This window comes from Ciona intestinalis, unplaced genomic scaffold (assembly GCF_000224145.3).
Source record: "Ciona intestinalis unplaced genomic scaffold, KH HT000262.1, whole genome shotgun sequence".
NCBI classification, from domain to species: domain Eukaryota; kingdom Metazoa; phylum Chordata; class Ascidiacea; order Phlebobranchia; family Cionidae; genus Ciona; species Ciona intestinalis.
Genome location: NW_004190583.1, coordinates 63,704 through 85,152, shown reverse-complemented (window position 1 = coordinate 85,152; position 21,449 = coordinate 63,704). Strand labels below are relative to the sequence as shown.

The window sequence follows — 21,449 nt, the reverse complement described above, 5'->3', positions numbered from 1 at the left end:
TCAATAAAAATCAATCAAATACTGTAAAATATTTGGTTAAATAAATGAATGTAACTTACTTTATCCTCGCGTGGCTGGAAAACGACAGTCGTTATCACACGGTTTAACACCTCGTGCCAGCTTACGAGTTACCGTGTATGTTACTTTGTGGGTAATTATTTGTTTTTTTTTCTTTCTTTTTATGTATGGCTGATAATTTGGACAACCCATTAGTGACCACTGGGTTGGAGCAATTGCCATTAAGTGTCTTGCCCAAACAACAATTGTAGTTCTGTGTTAAATATGGGACTCTGCTTTAACTTAACCTAAAAGTTATTAATGTTAAAATTTTAGTTAAAATAAATGGAAGAAAAAGTATTTGTTTTTTACGTATACGTTTTTACGTATATACACTTTCAGCGTGAATTAGAAATGATGTTTCCGTGCCAACATCCCGTGAATTCTCACATGAGACATCTTGATTCACGAATTGTGACTTTTGATTCACGCTGGCCGAAGAATAAAACACAAGCTACCATTCAACAAATCGCAAAAGCTGGCTTCTTTTACCTTGGTGGGTTTATATATGATGTCAATTATATATCAACCTTATAAATGTATTATTTTGTTGGTATTAAGGTGTATATTAACATTTGGCCTTAAAAAAGTTTATCCTTGAAAAACTAACTGTCTGATTGTTAGACTAATAGATCAACTCTGGCTTAATGGAAAATATTAATATTTTGGCCACAGTGATTCGTAGAGATGTTATTAAGTATGTGGTTTCTTAAGGTGAACGAGACCGTGTAAAGTGCTGGTATTGTAACGGAGGTTTACAGAACTGGGATCCAGATGATGAACCATGGACTGAACACGCAAAGTGGTTTCCAACGTGAGTTAATCTTACAGAATAAATTTTGCTTAAAACTAAAAATCATGTTTTTTTAATTTAATGATTTTCTAAATCTCTATGATAGATGTAACATACAGAAATAAAAGTTGTTTCTTAATGTTTGTTATGCACACTGACTCATGGTTTTGATTTATTTGCAACAAATATTCAATTTTTCAAGAATAAATTATTAACCAGTTATTTAACAAGTACTTAAGCAAACGTTCACCTTTCGATAACAACAAACATTTAGCAATAAAGATAAAGATCGCCAAGTATTACAAAGTACTTTTATAGCAAGTTGTTAAAACCTATATAAAACACAGTATTATTTTTTAAATAGTTTTGAAAAACCTATACCAAACCAAAGTACTTTGTTATCATAGTTGTGAACCCAATATCAAACCAATGTACATTTATAACATAGCTGTGAATTCCTGATTCGATCGAAGGGCCCGGACTTTGTCCACCACATGGTGTCTCTCTACCCCAATCTTCCACGACCAATCCTCCAAACAGCACAAGGAGCAAACGGAAGTCAATCGTCTGGAACATCATCTGCTCCCATTATCATTGATCCTCAGGTGGTTGGGAATAGTCTTCAAGCACAACTTTTTTCCTATTAGAAATTTATCTTTATTTAATTAAATAGGTATATTGCCTCATAAAACTGTTGTTTTGTCTTTTTTTTTATTTTCGCTGAGGTGGAAAAACGTAGCATGTATGGTAACACAAAAATAACTAATTTACATGAGTAGTAACTTGTAAGCGAGCTCAAGGTATATGAAAAAGAAAACTTGTGTTATAACGACTGTTTCTGCTCTGCCTTGTAAGAATATATTGCATTCATTCAAGTTATTATTTTGTTCTTGTTTTTCTTCAGGTTGAGAAGCGAAAGTTAAGAGAGAAATTAAACCTTGAAATGGATCGAGATATCGTGAAGTGTGTCAATGATATGGGATTTGAGTTGAAACATATTCGCCTGTGTGTTAAAAGGTGAGGTTATATGGAAGTAGCTGAGCATAGAAGTAAGCGTAGATAGTATAAGCATTGCCAAGCATAGAAACATATTTTTACTGCAATCGGCTATATTGTATTTACCAAGAACTAGTCTCGTAACCAAAATAATTTTTACCAAATAGCAAATGAACTATTGGTTACATTCATTCATACTCAGCTTTTATTATTTGATAACAGAAAACTTGAAAAAGAAAACATCGGATTCTCATCTGCTCAGCAACTCATCGATGAAATATTGAAGTTGAATCTTGATGAGGAAGAAGAGGAAGAATTGGATTTGGAAACCGATCCCAAGGAGCCTGCTGCCATGGAAACGGAAGGTGGGAAGTTATATCATGTTTTATAGATCTGATGAAAGAATCGTCCTGTTATATGAACACCAGATCAGGGTTAGGTTGGTAGAATTTGTTGCAGTTATGTTTTAAGCTTTCTGCATTAGGTAGACATCTTAGGAGGTCAAACCTAGCAATTTTAAACGGTATCTGGACCAAAGGTGTACTATAAACATAAGGTTAAAATTAGATCTGTAAAAGTATATCTTTCTTTTGATGTCAAACTGCTGGAGACACAATTCTGCTCTGTAATAACAAGCCCTACTGAAACACAAAGCAGATCAGTACACCGCATCAGGATGTTATTGAGCACGTAAGTGGTCATACAGATCCCTTTTCCAAGCACTACTATTGTAATGCACAGATTTATAAACCAAAGGTTTATTCCATATGTGAATACTGTCAGGCTAGAAACAACAAATAGAAGTAAGAACGATTTATATTATTTCAAATATTTGAAGCAGAAGTTTAAACTGTTGAAGCTATCTTATTAGTTGGCTTACAAATGGGGCATGCATGGTTGGTAATCTGTTTTAATATTCAAGTTTTTGATTTTCTGAATCTTGAAATTACATTTTTAAAAATCCTTGATTTAAAATATACTTGTAAGTCGGCATGAAGGCCATGAAACCCAACGCCTGTGTTATAAAGACTGCCGTTGCCTCTTCACAGAAAGATATTTGAATTATATTTCTACATATTATAGATCTTACAATGTCAATGCAAGATAGATTACTTGAGCTACAAAACGAAAGGAAATGCAAAATTTGTGTCGACAAGTTAAGTGATATTGTGTTTGTACCTTGCGGTCACTTGTGTGTCTGCCAAGCGTGTAAAAGCAAAGTGACACGCTGTCCAATATGTAAAAGTAAGGTGGAGAAATCCATCAGAACATACATGTCATGAACAACCTTGCAGGTGCAATACTACTGTGTATTGAATGCGCAAAACTTTGATTGGCAGTCAATACTTAGTTGCATTCTGCACAGCATTGTATTGTAAGCATTGAAAAACATTTGCAACAGTGCAAAACTTAATGTGTATGCGATAGACATACACATTATTCCCTTCAAGAGATTTCAAGCTGTAAAGAAAAAACAGATTTCCACAAAAATTATTTCGTTTAATCTTCTTACCACTAAAGTCATATAATTCCTTCTATTTTTTGCTATTCTGTTAATGTGTTTAGCTCATGCTTCTGCCATGTAACTAAATACGTTGCCTATAATTTTATGCACTAATATTTTCATGGTTATGTTCAAAAGTCTCATTTTTATGCCTTGTAAATATAAATGTTTTTTATTGTGTCTTAATTTTAATAGCTCTTTCAATTTATAATCCAAATATTGTTACAGGTATAATAATTAGATATATATGATTGCTGTATGCAATCTAATAGAGAACAATTTTTCAAGTAGCAGTGCTTTTTCATTGCAGTTTTATAATAATTGGGGGCAGAAGTAGTTTGAGAAATGACTAAAAATGTTATTTAGTTTCCATTAAAAATTTATAGAAATGTGACTTAAAACTTATACAACTTGTTTTTTTCAGCTTTAATAATTACTTTTACTTTCTATTTTTACTTTATCATAGTTTTATCTATTGGGTGATTTAATTGTGTGTAGAAAAGTAGTTGCGGTGAGATTAAATATATGTAAATCAAAAACAATTAAACCGTAGACATGTTTTAGGCAGCACTGTAAAATACTATTTATATATTTTTAAATGTATTTAAAACCAAGCATAGCGGGTGTTTATTGGTATATGAATGTCTTAGATCAGAACTTGAGAACGGTACGCAGTAACGCGAGTGTCGACTCTATATCGTGTAAAAGATACAGCGTTAAGTTTGTAGGTGCGTAGCCTACGTTTAATATTTAATGTGAATGATTGTAATTTACTTCAGTTACATTTGTGTGCCTAATGTGTTCGTATCTACGGGTACCGTTGTTTCCCCCTCTTGTGTTTTCGACGATTTTACAATCAACGACAGTGGTTGTTACACGCGTATTCTGTTTCATATAGTAGGATAGGGGAAGATGAGACTATTTTTCATTCTATTTTGTCGTCCCATAAAACCATATCCTCACGACTTCCATTTAACTGTTTAAAACACGATCAAGATATTGGATATTATATGCTAACGGTGTCCCATCTTACCTCGTAGTATTAAGCACCTCTTGCCCATTTTAGAGTACGTTACAGTTGGCACATGTTTCGAAATGAAGGTCATGTATTCATCCCCTATGTAGTTATATAACAACATAAGTTAGAATGAGGGTGTTCTAATTCACATAACTTGTGCCCGCCTACATGTTACTACGGGTACGTTTTGTTTCCGCGTTTCCAGTTATTTAGTTCAGTATCCCAGTTTGTTTTATAGTTAGTGTATGAGTAGCTTATTACTTTACAGTTACTGTTTTAATCGTTATTTTTCTTTAAACGGCTTGTGCATCGTGATACAAGTTAACCAATAGCGCCAGCTAGGTGTCAATTTTCTGTGAGTTAGTTTCCGTTAGGTGTCAGTATTGGGTAAGACAGCGAGGGTGTATGAACCTTCGTATAACATTTATTTAGAGGTAAAAAAGGAAGTTTAAAGTTTAGACAGTAGAATTTTACTTTAGTTTGTTTTGTGTAAAATTATGCCACCTTAAAATACCGTTTGTTCAAACTTTGTACACGAAGAGAATAGTTTCGTAACGATTACCGTCACTAAATAAACTGGTATACTTTAAACTTCTATAAGTAAAAATGGTGATATACATGTTTTACTGATCTATTTATAATTCCTATTGGTTTATTTTATGCAATGGTTATACATACGCCACATGTTATAGTCTACCCAGACGCGTCACGTAAAGTCGGAAATCGAGGTCTGTCGCTTGGCCCTCGTACCGTTTGAGGTTTATTTCCGCACCTGACAACTCGTAGTTTAAAAGTTTAACCCAAAAACTATTTGTGTTGTTTCGTACAAAAAAAATTCGGGGGATGTTTAAAAATTCCTAAAATACGGAAGTGGGCGGCGGCAACCCCAACATGACGTCACGACACGGTTGAGTGCGTTTGAACGACAGTCAAAAAACTCTGACACTTGATTACCTTGTGGTTGGGTTTACGTGGAAATGGGACGGTGGCTCAGTATTTGGTATGGTTCAGCAAGTGTTAAAATAACAACGTATATGCCAGAGGATTATTGGTTCGCAGTTCAAGGTATCATGCCTTGTAGCGTGTTTTATTAACTCAGATCTGCGTAGAGGTTGTATATACGTGGTTTTCCAATCCTGGCTTTGTTTTGGTGATCATGTAACGTCTGATACTGTAGCGACAGTGAACAAAGAAGCGAAGTAAAGTCAGTTGAAGCGAAACCAACACGGAGTTTAACTTTGTCCGTTTCAAATTAGATTATCTCAGTCGAAACTATAGTATAGTTACCTAGTCAGTTAAAAATAACCGCTTTTGTTTGATTAGAGTATTTTAGCGACTCCTAGACGTTAACCCCCGTCTCTTAGTTGTTTATTAATGTGATTCGACAGAAGTAGTATTTATTAGGCAGAGCTGTTTCCATTTAATTATTTAATATTTGTTTTACTTGATTCTGAGTGAAGATTTCGCTATTGTTTAATATTGAATATAAATTTAATATATGGTAGGGTTGGGGGATGGGGGGACATAATATCCAAACATCCTGATAATATTTTAAACATTTAACAACGGTCTATGGGAGTCGTGGGATACGGTTTCATAATTTTTTGAATGTTGTTTAACACCAAATAGGACGAAAAGGTGTCCCGTCTTTCTCCACTCTACTATATAACCATTTTCGCAGTATATATTCATCGTCTGCATGTTAAACATATATTTTTGAAAATGCACCATCACATTTATTAGAAATAAATGGTATCCTATGCCATTTAAATTTTAATTTAAAGGAAAATGTGTCATTTTAGTTTCCCTGTATAGTGAGTTGTTCTGTACAATGATGGTGCAATTTATTAGATTATAAAATGCGCGTTATACAAATAGTTGTACACAATTGCAAATATAGTAGGTTGGGAGAGGATGGGACACCTTTTTATTCTATTTTCTCATCACATTTAGTAGTAAAAAAGCACATTCAACAAAAATATAAAACCGTATCCTCATGATTCCCCATTTATTGTAGTTGTTAATTGTTTAAACACGATCAGGATATTTGGATATTAAGTGCCAAAGGTGTCCCGTCTTCCCCCACCCTATTATATGTTTTATTACTATTTAAGTTTCAAAACATTTGCGAATATGCGTGGGTGGAATACGTAGTACTGATGCCACATGTTTGGCTTGTTGTGGTGTAACGGTTCATCGTATGCCAGTTATGTGAATACATCCCACTAATTAAGCAAGCGCAATAGAACGTTTTCGATTAGGTTTCGTTTTGGGTAAAAACATTACTTATGTAAAATTGATATTGTTGGGTACAGCTCAGTGAGGACTATCTGCACAGTTACTAAAAACAATAATTTTAGTTCTCTTTAATTATGCGAACAAGGGTATACGTAAGTATAACACCGTTTGGGTTAATATGTAGTATTCTTTGTATATTGTTTAATTGCGTTATCTGCAATAGTATTATGTAATCATTGTACCGACCTTCAAATGTACTATCAGCATATTTTAAACTATGGCACTTACGACAGACTGGTATACATGTTTATAGCGAATTTAAACCAGCTCTTATGTCAGACTTGTATACAGCGAGTATCTGCGTGTAGTGGCATTGTATTTTAATGAAACGATATTCCATTACATTGAATAACTGGGTTAAATTTCAATTCATCCCCAAAGGATCGGTCGCTTCTTTGTGTGGCGAAGTTCGCTTTAGCACTAAAGTATTATGACGTAAGATGGGTTTAAACTGGCGCGGCAGTGTATAGTGTAGAACAACTTGGGTGTAGGTGGAGTTGTAGACTGTCTGATGGCTTCTCTACTTGACGCACAGTTGGTTCAGGATATTATGTTGCGAAGGTTTGTGCTCAGGTGCTTTGTGTAACTCATGTCACAGTCGAATTATAGTTTTGCTCGTTTTTTTTCGTTGCCAATTAAAAAGAATCCGTCTTATCTGACATTATACAGATTATAACATGGCTAAAAATACTCATGCCGCAGTTTATATAATACATCTACGTATAGTCACCGAGTTGGTGTTTTTATTCTTTTTTTAAGGTAGAAACTATTAAAGTTTTTTTTTAGATTTTTGTAATTATGATTTGGCTTATATTTTGCGCAATTTGAACAGCTGGACCGAGTACACCGCATGCTCACCTTCCAGTTGCTTACCGTGTTTTTCGGTTATACTCAGATTTCTCAAGCTAAGAGTAGGAGTGTATTTATCACACGTCAACATAAATATTCACATACAGCAGTAATAGCCGTCTAAGTGGCGTGATTACCTTTATTGTTATATGGCGCTAACATTATCTTTTACTGCCTTATGATGTGTGGGAGTTCAATCGGTCCACACGCTTTCTATTTGTAGCTACGTTGGTGTGGGTTTTCTTACTAACAAACAGTCAGCGCTGTTGTATACGAATGAGTTGGATTGTCAAGCAGGTTGTTATACAATACGTGTACCGACAAGAGATTAAAATACGTGTTTTGACAGCAGATTGTTCAGCATTATTATACATCGCTAAATTGCACGGCAAACGCGCATTTATGCAGCATTTTTATTGTGCAAAGTGTTAGCATTTAATAACTCGTGCCGGGCATATTATATCCTTACATTAGTCGAAGCTGGTGTTTCAATATTTAAGGATAGTTTGTTACGAGGGCCTGCACTGCGATTAAAAACAGTATATATCCAAAAGCCATGGTTCGCCTTTACACTCTGGCATAGTTGACTCTTATAGATTGTTTTTACCAAGTTGTTTTTCAAATACATATGCAATAAATATAAAGCCTTTCCTAGATTTCCAAAGACATCGGCTTCTATAGATAATGGCCAACTCCATCCTAAATCTCAGATTTCCCGACGTGTTTCGCCGTATAGCACCTCGCCAATATAAAATATATTATAAGGTTATAACCATATGCAGCCTGCATCGGTGTTTTAAATGAACTCTTACAAGGCGATTATTATTTAACTGAGGTTTATAAACAGTATTGCTCGTTATATAGGACGATATTACGACTGATGTTCTTGACAACCTTTGAACTGCCAGGGAACAACTGAAATATTATGTCTACGGACGCTTATATGTTAATGGGTCAACATTGTATATCAGTGCGGTGGTCTGCGAGTTTTATTCAGTTTTTTAATAAGACAGTATATATAGTAGTGCGGGGTAAGATGGGACATCTTTAACACGTAAAATATCCAAACATCCTGATCGTATTTAAACAATTAACACTGTCTATATGGGAGTCGCGAGGATACGGTTTTATAATATTTTGAATTTTCTTTATTCACTACCAAATGGGACACGTAAATAGAACACAAAGATGTCCCATCTTCTCCTCCCTACTATTTGTGTAAGGCTTGCAAAATGCAGCCAAGTTATAATAATAACAGAAGGTATAGTAACAAAACTAGGTCACTGAAATATAGAAAATGATAAGAAAATTGTCGGGTATAAAATTGGCATACTATTACGTGTGTCCCGACTCCACCGTGCATAGATTCCAGTGGTATAGCAAATTTATTCAGTATATGTGGCAATGCTTGCAGTCGAACTTATGTAGGGCTTGCGTTAATTTGCTACACTGGGTCGATGGTAGGAAAGATAAGATAACATAGCAAGCAAAGTGTTTTATCTCGGGCTAGATGTCTGTGTTACGATGTAGTCGCCGGTAAGTACAGAGCGTCGCTAAATAGCGCATGTTTATTCTTATCTCCAGCGTCTATTATTAGCACAACTCTAAGCGTGTTACGAATCACTTAGACTTGCAGCTTGCCAGTCGAACATTATCGATAAAGGAGAACTCGAGTGTTTAGTTAATAGAAGAGGTTGCAATGCAGTCATTTGCACATTGCAACTTTTCCGTAAAACTTACATAAAATTAGTTGAACGATTTTGTTCTTTTTTATATTTGTGTGTGCAAGTGTGGTGCAGTACTATATGTGTCGTTATAAGATTACGTTTACTACGTATATACTATGTTTACTCGTAAGAACAATTGCAACTTGCATTAAGTTTCGTTGCAATCTGAACCCATATGGCGGGTTGTTTCTGTTTATAACACGGCCTCCTTTAGAACATGGCCTTCTGATTTACTATAAGGTGAACCCGCTTTATCACTATACTTGTGCGTATTGTTTGAGTGAAACAGCGCGGTAGTAGGTGTTTATACAGAAGAAATTACCTGGTTATGGCTTTACTATTATAGTCTACATCAGTATGCAGTTATACAAGGATAAATTACTGCTTTTTTGCACATGGCTTTCATGGACTATCAAAGCAGTAAAGCGTTCAAACTCATTTGAAATTACCCTAGCGTTTGATTTCGTGGAAAATTAGTTTCAAACCAACACATTTGTACAACTTGTCTAAATAATAGATAGCTTTTACCGAGAAGGGTAAGCGTGTATAGAAAAACACCATAATATCACGGATACATGACGTGTATATATGACACGTTTATCAGCAGTTGATTTACCAAGTTGTATGCAGAGTAAGGTGTTCCTACCGGTATTGATTAATTTGTAGCTTGTTGGCGCGCAAATCATTTTATTTGCGATTCTGATAAAATAAGTAGCATATGCCACTGTTTATCGGCGCCCAAAAGATAACATAAGAACGAGGTGGGTATATAAACTGGGAAACGGCTGCGTTTTGTTTAGTTGGTTTCGATTCGTACATGGTTTCTACCAGTATGACGTCATCAGTGTGATTACGTCATCCACGAAAACTGTGCGATCCAGAACTTGCAGTTTAACGTTGATACAAACATGTTTGAAGAGGTTATGTAGTAGTAAAATCTTTTAGCACGAGAGTCTAATTTGGTCTTATATGAAAACTTATTTACTGCAGCATGCAAAGCGCATCCGGATATTGGGTGCTTATAATATTTGTTTCATGTTTAAACCGTCAACGCAAAAGTGTTATTCTCGTGTTATGAGTTTTTCCTAGTAAGGTAATGACTGGCTATATATGATTAAACCGTCAGTTGCAAATTGGTACAGTTTAATGTTCGCCAATGCACTTGTAGTAACTTGATTTAGTTGCGTCGTCTAATAAGGATAAATTTCTTTAAATGTTATTGTAAAATGTGTTTATTTGTATTGTATGCTAACGAAAACGTGCGTAAAATATCTGGAAAATAGGTTTCAGCGTTTTGTAGTAATTATGCTTAACATAAGGATCGTGCCGCGATAATGTTGAGAACTACTAGATTTAGATTTTTACTGTCAGTGTTTGCCGTTTCAGTATTCGCTCTTTTTGGTATAGCAGAGGCTGTCGTCGTTGTTAAATAATTATGACTGGGCGTCGTCCCAGCTGTAGTGCCATATCTTAATTAAATTGCCCTCAAAGGGTTTTTGTAGCATTTTGCATCAGGTGACATCAAATATTTATTACGTACAGGGTTTGCAAAGAATGTTTTGACTGTTGTTATCTCAAGTACGAACATTAAAGTGATTATGAAGTATAGAACGTGAGAAAGACAATGTTGCTGCCTGTGCTTATTTCCATTCAAGTGGCGTGCGTCTGCTACGTGAAATTGGCCAACGCGCAAACCGCACAACCGGTGAGTTCGGAGCCCGAGTTCGTAATCAGACTTGGCGGGATTTTCAGCATCTATCCCCGGCGGAACGACGAACACTGCGACGAAACAAAAGTGCTACGATCCAGTAATCAGGTGAACTTAACCAAAGGGTTTTATGCCTGATTCTCGACACGCCTAATATTGTGGACAAGCAAGACACTTAACGGCCAGCGAGCCAACCCAGCGGTCACTATAATGGAATTTCGAAATTGTCAAACGAACAACAATAATTATTACCTTAAAGTTACACACGTGGGAACTCGTAAGCGGATACGAAATGTATAAAACAGAACACCCGTGTTATAACGACTTTCGCTGCCCCGATATGTAGTGATAAACAAGCGTCATTCAATCAATCAAATAGAATCCCACAAGCGTTCAGGACTTAACGGTTTCAAATATCACCACCAAGAAATAAACACAATTCTACCAACAATTGCGCTACGAACCCTTAACAAAGCCATACTACCTTACCCTTCTATAGACGTCATTGACTCTTGTTCACATGTTTACGTCATCAAACTTTTGTAAATCGCGTTTGACGTCATCAAGATTTTTGTAATGCGTATTGACGTCACATATACGTGGGATATACCTCTAAGATTCCGGTGGCCGAAGTGGATAAGAATACGACGCAACCCTGGTTAGATTCCACCACAAACAAACGAAAGCTCATTGCTTCTCATTTATTATTTAAAGCTGTTCGGTTTTATGCTCCGCGCTTGTCACGACCCCGATTTTAACTTTAAGTGCGTGACAACACTTGATTGGTTTAAAACATCGGGTGACAAGTGGGAAAAAACAGTTTGAAAATCACTCACAAAGTAACATACATGGTAACTCGTAAGCTGGCACGAGGTGTATGAACACCCGTGTTATAACGACTGTCGTTTTCCAGCCACGCGAGGATTAAGTAAGTTACATTCATTCCTACGTTTAAAATATTTATATTCTGATTTATGTGGGTGAGGTCACACGCCGATGCTCTACTAGTTTATTCTTTATACTTTACGATGTTATGTTGGGACCCATCGCTGTAAAATTTTTAAATTTACGTCAACGCACCCTGATCTATTAGATTTACTAATCTTTGTTTTTTTCTACAGTTTTTAGAAATGGCAATTTACACGATCGAACGCGTGAATAATGACGTCACAATGCTTCCTGGTGTGACGTTAACAATCGACCCAATGGCGGATTGCACGATTGACACTCGCGCATTGAAAGAGGTAATTCACGATTAGATATTTAAACATTTGCTCCAACCATAGGAAGAAGAAGTTGCCTAAATTGTCAGCCATACATTAACAACCTACAAAAAACAAATCAATTTCATTCATTCAGTTACCTATGTGGTTAGGCGAAAATAAATCCGCTACATTAAGACTCAAGGATTATTTCTTTCTTACACTGCACATTCTTATATTTGTTAGTATTCCTTAACCTAATTGTTTTTTATTCCAGATTGTTCAAAATTATTTGCCGCAACAACTTTCCCAACAAAGTACCCGAAATAATTCTTATTGGGGTGTGATTGGTCCCAGTTCTAGTGCAGTTTCCATACCAACAGCAAAGTTACTTGGGTTGTTTGATTTTTCCCAGGTTGGTAATGACATCACAATGTGTTATTATGATACACAAGAGCTATTGTTGGGATTATTTAAGTACAAAGTGTATTGTATGGTAACAATGTCAAGCACAAACACATGGGACCCATCTTCAAATAACATGAATGTTTTTAAAACATCTTGATCACAGAATGTATTCAAGTCCACCTATTTTGATATTTACTGCTCAAAGTTAAATCTTTTAATACCAGTCTATTATACAATACACATCTTTACATACACCTAATGCTTTACAACTACACAAATAAAGAGCTTTTAGTGTTTGCACAACTTATCATCAATTTATCTCAAGTATTCGCTAATCTTTTATTTAAATATTAAAAACGAAATTATTTTTAAATCAATATTTGAACAAATATTAGAAGAACTGAAGGTTTTATGTTGCAATAACTGTGATAAATGATGAAATAATGCCTTCTGTGATGTCATAGTACATTGAAATAATTGACATTTAGTTGAATGGAAATAATTTTTTAATCTTAATCATGAATATTTAAAATAATTGTTTTCAGCATAATTTATTTATGTTTTATACAGTATTGACGTATACAGTGTCTCTTTAATACATGTAGTTTATTTTAATTTTTAATTTAAATGCGTCAGAAACCGCAAACTTCCTATTGACTTGCTGCAACTTATAAATCATCCAAAGTATTTTGTCAAATAAGTTGCATTTACCATTATTCACCCATCGTATATTGACAGATAAGTTATGCAGCTACCTCACCAAACCTCAGCGACAAGCAACGTTATCCATATTTTTTTCGTACAACTTCATCTGACAAGTTTCAGGTGAAATTTTTATTTATTAGCAATTTGTTTAAAATAAATGTTCTTTTAAGTTAGATTTTAAACTAAATATAATGTGTTTCTATATATATTGTCTTATCTGGATATACTGTGGTATTTTTACCACAAGGCATTTGTCAAGCATTACATATACTTGCTCTGATAATAGCAGTAGTGGATTTATCTGGCGCCATTGCCAAGTGGTTAGCGTGCCTGTCTCTAATGTTTAAATGGATAAAATAAGTTAATTTTCTAAATATCACTAACAGGTCCGCGCCATAATTCAAGTTTTGCAGATGAATGGATGGGAATACGTTTCATTTATTCATGACAATGACGATTATGGTAATTTGAGGACAACTATAATGACCCCCATAGCAAAAAAATCTTGGCTATTTTGTCTAGCCAAGGCCAAACAAAATTTAGTGTCAAAATTTGTATTACAAGATTTATTTTTAGTACATATGTCGTAAAATATCTTTCTGTTTGGTTTTTCCATAAATTCTTGTTCTATTTTTAACTATCATGATATAATGGTCTGTCATTGGAGGATTAATAGGCTATATTCATTCGTTCATTTAATAATTCAAACTTTTTGAAAAAATATTCATTTAATAATTAAATGAGTTTGGTAAAACCAATATTTCAATGATGATTGTTGCAGAAGCTGGAGGTTTAACCATAAATTAATTCAAGATTTTTCATACTACAGGTAACGCGGCTTCAGAGGAATTTCAGAAACAAATTACTGAAACTAACATCTGTTTATCAGCAAACATCAGATTTCCCCGGAATGCAGGAAAGAAGGTTATCAACGATGTGGCTCAAAGTTTGATTAGGGAAACTAGATCCAGAGGTAATTTGTTTTGTTTCCGTAATAATCTTTATTTAGTGAATGTATGTATTATTATTTCTTGTCTATTTCTGTAATAATTCTCAGGCCTATGTATTCTAATTGTAAAAGAGATCACCTGGTGTCTTTTTGTGGCAAAAGATTTCATTTGGTATATGATAGACTGTGTGGTATATAAACAATACTATATATATGCAGCTATTGGCTCTTCCATTCATACACCTTTACTCCCCATATATGCAGCTATTGGCTCTTCCATCAATACACCTTTACTCCCCATGTATACAGTGTTTGGCTCTTTCATTAACACACCTTTACTCCCCTAAATATATGTAGCTATTGGCTCTTCTACTAACACACCTTTATTCCCACAGTTATAATTGCGTTCGCATCCATACCATACCTTGCACTTCTCATGTCAAGATTGATAGAACTCGGGTACGGCAACCGGTTTCAATGGATTGGTTCTGATATTTGGAATGGATTTCAAGTCCAAGATCTCCAACAGTTTCTCAAGTAAGTTCCACTCTTTAATACTTTGTGATGTCCGGCGCTGTGGCGTAGTGGTTAGCGCGCCTGCCTGTAACCATTAGGTAATGGGTTCAAGGCTCGTCGCTGCTACCATTGTGGGCGTATGTGTCCTTGGGCAAGACACTTAACGACAATTGCTCCAATTCAGTGGTCACTAATGGGTTGTCCAAATTATCAGCCATACATAAAAAAAATGAAAATATCCCCCAAAAATAATCACCCACAAAGTAACATACATGGTAACTCGTAAGCTGGCACGAGGTGTTACACCCATGTGAACCACTGTCATTTTCCGGCCACGCGAGGATAAATTAAGTTACATTCATGTTGTCCAGTGTTAATTATAATATATTATATTGTAGTGGCCGTTGTGTGAAAGTGGTAGGCTTTACTGTTTTGTTTCTCCTTTACTGGTTTTAACTATATTCTTCTATTATTTTACTTGAAATTCACATTGCAAAGGTGTACCTTAAAGTCTTTCCATGGAACTTTAACAGTTTACATTATGTTTATCAGTGATACGAATGATGAAGCATTACATCAAGTAATGGATGGATCTTTGTCATTCAGTGGACACTCAAGGCCAGACCCAGAATTTGAAAATTATCTTAAGCCAATCACATTGAATGAATCGTTGGACCGTAACTTGTTTTACGCACATTATTTAGCATCGTTACATGGCTGTTCACTACCCGTAAGTTGGATTTAATATTGAAATTATATGTCAAATGTAGTTTACTATGTATTTCTTGATAAAGTGCAAAAGTTGAATGCACAGCTCAAGTTTCATATGGGTGAGGTCCTATAGCAGGGTAAACTTACAGACCTGGGACATTTTTTAAGACTTGGCCTATTAACCTCGCATAGCTGAAATATTATTCCGCTTAATTATTCATTCTGTTTAACCATAGGGGAGTTCCAGTGTTCAACAAAACGTGTGTCTTGGAAATCTGACACTTCCCAATTCAACAGAACTCTCTCACATGCTCCAGACATCAGCGAATGCAGTTCTTGCTTTTGCTCATGCCTTTAATGACGCGCAACAAGATTTATGTAATGGGACCGGAGTTCCTGTGTGTGATGCGGTGGGTGTGATGTCATAGTAGATATTATGTTGCTGCACATTCCAATATTATGTGACAAATATTGTGGAATTTGAAACTAAGAATTGTAAAGAGAAAATTCTGACGTAAACTACATTTTCAATGACCTAATTAGGTTATAAGCAATGTTTTTTTAGTCTATTTCTGTAGCTGCAATTGCACTTTATTCCATTTACAATTGCAGTTCACCAAGCTAAATGGAATACAAATTCGAAAGTATCTTCAAAATGTTTCTTTTATCGATGGAAACCAAGAACGCTTTCAATTCGATCAGTTTCAAGATGGTCCTGCTTCTTATGACATATGGAGATACAATGGAACGGAACAAAAATGGAAGCTGGTTGGTTATTATGCTAAAGAAAAAAGTAAGTTTTAGTCAATTGTTGAGAAAAAACACCTAATTAATGACTTTTGTTTGCCGCTAATACCCTTTAATACTCCGTTAAAGCATTCAAATAAATAAAAACAAATTTATGTTATGTTAACCAGAATGTAACATTAAAAGGCATTAAAGTGATGCTTAAAAATGATTAAACTTGTTGGTTTACCAATATAAGATAAAAGACTTGCAAGTGTTGTGTGAAACTACAATGAAACATTTAGCTGTATCTATTTATAATACCAAGTGAATGGCATTAAATTGTTGCCATTTTTTGAAAAATGCATAAAAACTTTTGTTTTGATTTCAATACAAATCAAGTACATTGTACTTAATGCATTACTTTTCCCGTACTGTATATTGTATGTGATTTTTCATCTTTATAACAATTCTGATTTATATTGACAGTTACATTTACCGACAACCGTAGTGAAAAGGGCAGAGGAAACATAACATCAGTATGTAGTGATCCGTGTGCACTAAACCAATACATGCTTGTTAGTGAGGTATGCTGTTATATCATTACTAAATATATGTAGTTGCCAAACATAATACAAAATTTTTGATATTCTTTTCTATGTGGGTCAGATTCTTGTCGAGGGCCCACTAAATACTTGATGTTACATTTAAATCTGAAAAAAAATTTGAATGTTTACACATAACTGTAATGTAACTTTGATTTATAATAAAAGTTGATACATCACCACTATTCTAACAAGCGTGGTTTTTGGAAGGAACAGGTATTAATCTTGCATCCTCTGTGTTGTTCCTATTTCATGTTCATTCTGGTGATGCAAACCTTTCATGAAAAATCCATGTTTTGGCTGTAACAGTCATAAAATTTATCAAATAATTTATCTTACTTTTGTTTAAACTTCATAGTACTTATTTAATATCTGTTTCTATGGGTTTACTTTACGTACCATATGCGAAAATCAATTTTATATTTGTTCATAGCTGTAATAGTCATAAAATTTTTAGGATTTTTGTTTAAAAATCATACTACTTCTTTAAGATGTGTTTCAAAGGGTTTATTTTATATTAACAAACCATAATTATTGCATTTCATCACTAGAGCTTTAGCATGACTGAGTTAGAAAATTACTATGGTTTACGTTTTCATCTACCATTAAGTTATTTTATACACAAACCATATTTTTTATGGGTTACTGTATTTTATCACTCATCTTTATAAGCATGACTGAGATAGGGAAAGTTATATACATAAAATCTTTTTATTGGCTTGTAAAAACTAGATGTCTAGTACTGTTAGATTTAGTTGTGCATGATTGTTATAGTTTGCAACGAAACTGCTTTCTGTGTAATTGGTTGATTAGTCTCAAATAAAACCATTTGTTTAACAAAGTGTAACAGTTTCCTTTTATTTTTCAGGAGCGTTCATGCTGCTGGCATTGTATAACTTGTAAAGAAAACAGCATTGTCATTTATAATGTGTCGAATAGTGGAAGAAATGTGTCAAAGTGTCAATCATGTGGCAATCAACAAATGACTGACAGCACTTTGTAAGTTAATTGAGCATTGTGTTTTTGTTCATCATATTACAGGCTTAGAGTTACTGTATTATGACTACGGTAGCTTAAAGAACTGGTTTAAATCTGTTTACTTATAAATATTTAATGAGCACTTTGTTTTAAAAGCTGGTAAGCAGTTGTAGATTGCACTATGTGTATTTTCTTTCATTAAAAATGCAATAAAGTTTGTTTTCACAGCCAAACCTGTCTTCCTGTACCTGTTGATTATCTCTCTTTTAGCCATGGATGGGCATGGGGTGTTATATGCGTCAGTTGTGTTGGACTTGTACTCACAATATGTACTGGCATTGTATACATTTGTCACTGGGATACTCCCATTGTAAGAGCATCTGGAAGGGAATTATGTTGCATGATATTGGTTGGACTTCTTTTGACTTTTACTCTCTCATTTTTCTTCTGTTTTGAACCAACAAAACCACTCTGTGTTATGAGGTGAGTGCAATGTAAAGGAGTAACCATGTCTGGTGTATTTACAATACAAATAGGTTTTGATTGCATTTAAGAGTACATGTTAAGCCCATTTACAGTTCAATTTTATCTCTTTGAGAGAGTAAGTGGTTTTAAAAACTGATCACATCCAATGTTTGTATTTATTTGTGCTGTTGTTTTCGGCTGTAAGGGTTTTAAAGATAAAATTACATAGAAAACCTATGTAATAGTTAATAATAAATTAATGCTTCTACAGGCGTCTCAGCACAGGCCTATGTTTAACTCTTGTTTATTCTGCTATCCTTGTTAAGACTGTTCGGATCTCACTTATATTTAACACACTTGGAAAGAAACTTGTGAGGGATTACAAGAAACTATTAAAACCAATGCCACAGGTGAGTCCTTGTCTATGTAGAAGAATAACTTTGTTGATACAATAGATCTGGTGTATTCCAAATACTTACAATATAGAGAAAACATACTTTTTCATAAATTACCAATCTATGGATAGGATTAACTTTAATGGTAGCCTATTTTAGATCAATAGTGTTAAACTTTTTTAGGATTTAAGTGGCGATGCTGTGAATTTGTTTGCAGCCTATAACCATTATAAAGCCATATTTTACAATATGCCAGAACACATGCCGAAAACTTTTTCTAAAATGTTATAAATTAGTAAAAGGTTCATAGCACATCAATGTGACGTGACATACAGGAAACCCTGCTTTATGTTCCATGTAATGTTTAAACTAACTCAATATTATCCTTTAAAAAACTCTGATAGGTTTTATTCTAATTATGTTTTATTTTCAGTTGATAATTGCCATTGTACTTTCGGCTGTTGAAGTTTTTCTTCTAATAATATGGTTTGTGATGCAACCACCAAATATTGTCAAGTCAAGATCTCACAAAGAGGTTGTTCTTGTTTCTAGAATATCCTTATTTGGCTTCCTTATCAATGTTGTTTACCAGAATTTGTTTGTTTTGCAAAAATATAGATTTGTTTTGTGTAAAGATGACAAATGTAACCTCATACTTGATTTGATGCCCATTGTTCAGCATGAATGGGCATTATTCAGCTCAAATAACGGGGCAGTTAAGCAGAAAATCACTATGTTCATGACCTCATTGATACACGTCAATTGTACCCTTGTATATTTTTGAGAAAATAATGCATTAACAACATTCTCTGGTACCCATTCTTTATAAAGAGACCCAAAACTTAAAAACGACTTGGGCCAATCTGAAATATACGCCAATTAAACTTTTAATCCCAACATAAATGTTTAATGGAAACAAATGCATTCACAGGGTTTACCTCTTGATTATGTTCAATGCCAAGCCATGATGAGCCAAGTTATACTTATTGGTCTGTTTTACCCAATTCTACTTGTACTCGTTTGTACCTACTATGCAATCAAAGTGCGTAAAGTACCTGCTGGCTTCAACGAAGCAAAACACATTGGATTTGCAGTTTATACAGCTCTGGTTATCTGTATTGCACAGGTAACAACCAGTGACAGTTAGTATTTTTTAGACTGATATGTGATATATGTTTTACTTAGATTGTGCATAACTACTCTGGCAAAAAAATAATAATTTAAACATCATTTTTTTATGTTCTTGTATTATAGGACAAAACAAAAGTTCTTAATTACTGTGGGTGGTAGATTTTGACTCCTGAGTTTAATAGTATATGCTATATCTATGCCAAAGTTCAATAAAAATAATTTTATTCACAGATTCCAACATATGTTGTGAATACATCAAGTAACATTGTGCTCCGTGACGCAATCTATTGTCTTGGACTTTCCTTGAATGGTCTCGTCATATTGTTTGCCATGTTTGGTCCCAAAACCTACATCATTATATTTCGTCCACAAAAGAATAACCAAACCACAGTCATGGGACACCAATGTAAGAACCCTATAATCAATTTAGTCAAACAGACTTAGGTGTAGGCTACTGCATAGACCCTCAGCCCTATTAAAAGCCTTTGTAAACTGGCTGTTTAAGTACATGCTTAAATTATCCATGCATAACTCTGCCCTGAATTCCAGGACCCTAGTATGTCTCGTAGTAAGACCTTGCACAAAAATAAAATATTAAATTATTAGTTTAATTTAAATTTTATAAATACCGTGTTCAGATTGTGACATAATTATTTCCTATTTATATCATTACATCATAGCTGGATCTCGAAACCAGTCAAGTACTTGGCATCAGAGGAGTGTCTCAGAAGAGGGGGTTACCCAGGTTGCAGCCCCCAAAACACCAGAAATAAAAAGGAAAACAAATGTTAGCTTTTTAAACAACAACTCCAACAATATATCAACCGATTGGGGGCGCTATGGAGATGGTGACATTGACTTTGACGTCACAAACTGCAATGTGATATCCAACATGGCAATGAAAAATGTTACAATTGTGCCAAATCCACTGGTAAATATCAGTTAGTTAAATGGTACAAACAAGTACTTTATATTCATTATATAACGCACCCGATTGTTTTAGACCAAATTTGAAGCAAACGGGGAAGTGACGTCACAACAACGTAATCATTCCGTATCTACTGTAAACAGCAACGTGATACGAAATGATGACGCTTTTAAGAACGGTGATGACGTATCCATGACGTCAGTGGACAGTAGCGATTGGAAGAGGACGTTTATGAAAAGTTATGACATTCTTGCAATTTCCATTAAAAACAAACCTGTTACGTCATCTGATGATGACGCAATAGATATTGAAGGAACAAAAGAAAGCCGCCGTGGGTCGTTTGAAAATGAAACTTTCCCAACGCAGTTGTCGAGTTTCGAAGATCGCCCGAAACATAGAAAATGTTCCAGTGCGTCGGGGAACATTCTAAAAGGGTTCGACAATCCTGCATTTGAATTCCCGAACGGGATGACGAGAACGCGAAGTTTTCCAAACAATGCAGATGCTTTCCGAAATCGGAAGCAAAGTCGCGTCATTACCAACGGATCGCTAGTTCCTACGTCATCCATTAAACCAGAATTACGTCTTCAAAATTATTTATAAATGTTCTTGTTTTCGTACAATTTCATATATTTTTATCTTTTATTAAAGTAAATCAAGCTTTTTACAGAATGCACATTGTTCTTTATCGCCAAAGTAACTATGCAAACGTATTCTGAACTTGCCATTTAATCCATTGTCTTAATTACGTGCAAAAAATAAAACTATTTTATAAAACAA

At 34.6% G+C, this 21,449-nt stretch overlaps 2 protein-coding genes across 6 annotated transcripts in view; both read left to right on the top strand.

Moving 5' to 3' along the window:
* zf(ring)-24 (zinc finger protein) overlaps window positions 1-10,878 on the top strand; it is a 21,428-nt gene extending 10,550 nt beyond the window's left edge. For 2 of the 5 annotated variants that reach the window (XM_026839418.1, XM_026839419.1), the window contains exons 16-21: window positions 400-553; window positions 772-871; window positions 1,299-1,455; window positions 1,755-1,867; window positions 2,069-2,211; window positions 2,930-4,224. In XM_026839418.1, the coding sequence (XP_026695219.1) occupies window positions 400-553; window positions 772-871; window positions 1,299-1,455; window positions 1,755-1,867; window positions 2,069-2,211; window positions 2,930-3,129 (867 nt within the window). In that variant the 3' untranslated portion in view covers window positions 3,130-4,224. 5 annotated transcript variants of the gene reach the window in all.
* On the top strand, window positions 10,825-21,449 carry LOC100179609 (metabotropic glutamate receptor 3-like). The gene is made up of 19 exons (XM_009859697.3): window positions 10,825-11,058; window positions 12,072-12,194; window positions 12,430-12,567; window positions 13,299-13,385; window positions 13,652-13,727; window positions 14,095-14,238; window positions 14,610-14,751; window positions 15,283-15,460; window positions 15,678-15,851; window positions 16,054-16,234; window positions 16,657-16,754; window positions 17,641-17,771; window positions 17,979-18,233; window positions 18,487-18,625; window positions 19,044-19,145; window positions 19,542-19,736; window positions 19,973-20,147; window positions 20,422-20,672; window positions 20,745-21,449. The coding sequence occupies exons 1-19, from the start codon at window positions 10,867-10,869 to the stop codon at window positions 21,270-21,272; spliced, it is 3,309 nt and encodes a 1,102-aa protein (XP_009857999.2). The 5' UTR covers window positions 10,825-10,866; the 3' UTR covers window positions 21,273-21,449.

What these genes read in the sequence shown, in the direction of transcription:
- LOC100179609 (XM_009859697.3), top strand. Translation starts at nt 10,867, where the DNA reads ATGTTGCTGCCTGTGCTTATTTCCATTCAAGTGGCGTGCGTCTGCTAC. An exon ending in TGCTACGATCCAGTAATCAG is followed by an intron (nt 11,059 to 12,071) that starts GTGAACTTAACC and finishes TTTTTTCTACAG; the next exon opens with TTTTTAGAAATGGCAATTTA. An exon ending in AAACCACTCTGTGTTATGAG is followed by an intron (nt 18,234 to 18,486) that starts GTGAGTGCAATG and finishes ATGCTTCTACAG; the next exon opens with GCGTCTCAGCACAGGCCTAT.